Consider the following 1,994-nt stretch of genomic DNA (forward strand, 5'->3'; position numbering starts at 1 on the left):
CCGGCGGTGGCCTGACCATGGGCTCCAACGTCAACAGGCTGGGCATCGACAAGACCAAGCCCCCGCAGACCTCCTGCGCACCCACCACCAGAACAGCAGAAGACCGTACAGTACACCGCACAACCGGCGGGGCGGGACGAGCGAGTTGCTCTCCATGTTGGAGCGGGGCGATGACGGCGCGGGGTGGCGGGGGCGCTCATCCCGGAGCGAAGCACCCGGCAGGGGTCGGGGGGTAAGGTCTACGGTGTTGCCGTATCGAGCAGGCTCGGGGCTCCGCTCGCTCCCCCCCTGCAGTGTCAGGAGGGGTGCCTGTAGAAGAAAAGTTTGTGCGATTTGTTTTCTTTGATTTCTGTATGGGATTTCCCTCGCGCGATTGGGGCGGTGCAAATGGTCCAGATGGAAAGATCTAACAGTGAAGAGTTTCATCGTCGAGTTCTGAGTGTGGCCCCAGTCATGGAGAAACATTTAGATTCATTAAAGACTGACTTCAGAACAGAAATTGATTCCAACAGGTGTCTTGAAAGTATAAACACATTTGACGAACTAATTGTTGTGCTTGTTAAGAGGAATTTCATCGATGACAGTGACAGGAAGACTTGGACGAAACTTAACCCAAAGTTCCAGAAATATGAACAGATTTTATTTTATGAGGACAATGGTACATCTAATATAAAAATAATTTTGACTCCTGCTGTAGATTTGTATTTTTTTAAATGCTGTTTTCATGTACTGTTTAGGTTTTTCTGTTCGTCCACAAAGTCACCTCAGAGCTCGCCTGACAGATGATGGTAAGTTTTTGGTACGTTTTATAGGACCCTTCTACAATCATCCGCAAGCCGTATTAAGCCGTAAGTGGTAAGCCAAGCTGTAAGAGCAGTTTTAGCAAGATTTGCCAATGCCAAGCTTAGATTACGACTTAAAGCTAGTCTTTAAATATTGACAATTGTCAGGGACCGAAAGTCAGTTAAGTAGTTTTCAGATTTTAGGAACTATGTATGTATGTTTTTTTCTGTCTATTTGCAGTTATTGATTATTTCTCATCAATACCCATCGGCCATTCCTGGAGAGATTTTGGCAGAAATTTGGGGCTTAAACAAAAACATATTGATGAAATTGAGAAGAAATATGATACTGACTACCGTTCATGTGTTGGAGAGGTGCTGATGTAAAAGTGTCAGAAATAAATATAGTTTGTATAGTCCAAATTGCAATTAAAATTACATAATTTTACTCCACTTGTAGGTTTTGCAAATTTATGAGCAGATGTCAAGATCAACTAATAATCCACTTGAGGATATCACGAAAGCCTTTGATTTGATAAATCGTGGCTACTTGAAACCAGGATTTTCGACATTAAGCGGCTTCAACCAACTTAACCCAAGATAGTTACCACAACCAAATTGTAAAGTATAAGGAGGCAAGGAAACCAAGCGTTCAATTATCAATTTTATAGTATGTAACTTTAACCAACGTTAAATGTTTATATGTATTTCCACCAGTTTTTTCCTTTACACTGATCATAGAAATATAACACATATACAGGTGATTTTGCATCTGCAATTTTTGGGGGACAAGGGCAATTAAAATTATGACAACCAAATATCTGCGTACTTCTTCCTCTCATTTGTACTACTGGACTAAGAGGCAAAAAAGTTCAATCAAGATATACGTCATGACATTTTATCATATTCTGACCAGTCTATCTTATGTTAATTACCTGACACTACATATTTGTAAAACGGTCTCAATGTGTAAATTCTTCTAAGATTTTTGCCTCTTTAATCAAATAAATTTTATGTTTACTCCGCTCACCTCCCGTCCCCGAGCCCGTGCCCGAGAGAAGCGAAATGACAACGCCGCACACCTTCCTTACCCCCCGACCCCTGCCGGGTGCTTCGCTCCCGACGCCGGTGACATGTTCGAAAAGTTTCGAATTCAGCACACAGCTAGCCCATTACTTCTAGGGAACACTGAGAAAAATATAATAGGGACAT

The 1,994-nt window shown here is 42.4% G+C and overlaps 1 protein-coding gene across 1 annotated transcript; it reads left to right on the forward strand.

Moving 5' to 3' along the window:
* The first annotated feature begins 206 nt into the window (after positions 1–206).
* On the forward strand, positions 207–1,600 carry LOC127751774 (uncharacterized). Its single transcript, XM_052275828.1, has 4 exons — positions 207–658; positions 738–788; positions 1,024–1,157; positions 1,243–1,600. Exons 1-4 carry the CDS (start codon positions 388–390, stop codon positions 1,384–1,386), a joined length of 600 nt encoding a protein of 199 aa, XP_052131788.1. The 5' UTR covers positions 207–387; the 3' UTR covers positions 1,387–1,600.
* The last annotated feature ends 394 nt before the right edge of the window (positions 1,601–1,994 follow it).

The sequence above is a fragment of the Frankliniella occidentalis genome, unplaced genomic scaffold (assembly GCF_000697945.3).
Source record: "Frankliniella occidentalis isolate FOCC.00 unplaced genomic scaffold, Focc_3.1 Scaffold975, whole genome shotgun sequence".
NCBI classification, from domain to species: Eukaryota; Metazoa; Arthropoda; class Insecta; order Thysanoptera; family Thripidae; genus Frankliniella; species Frankliniella occidentalis.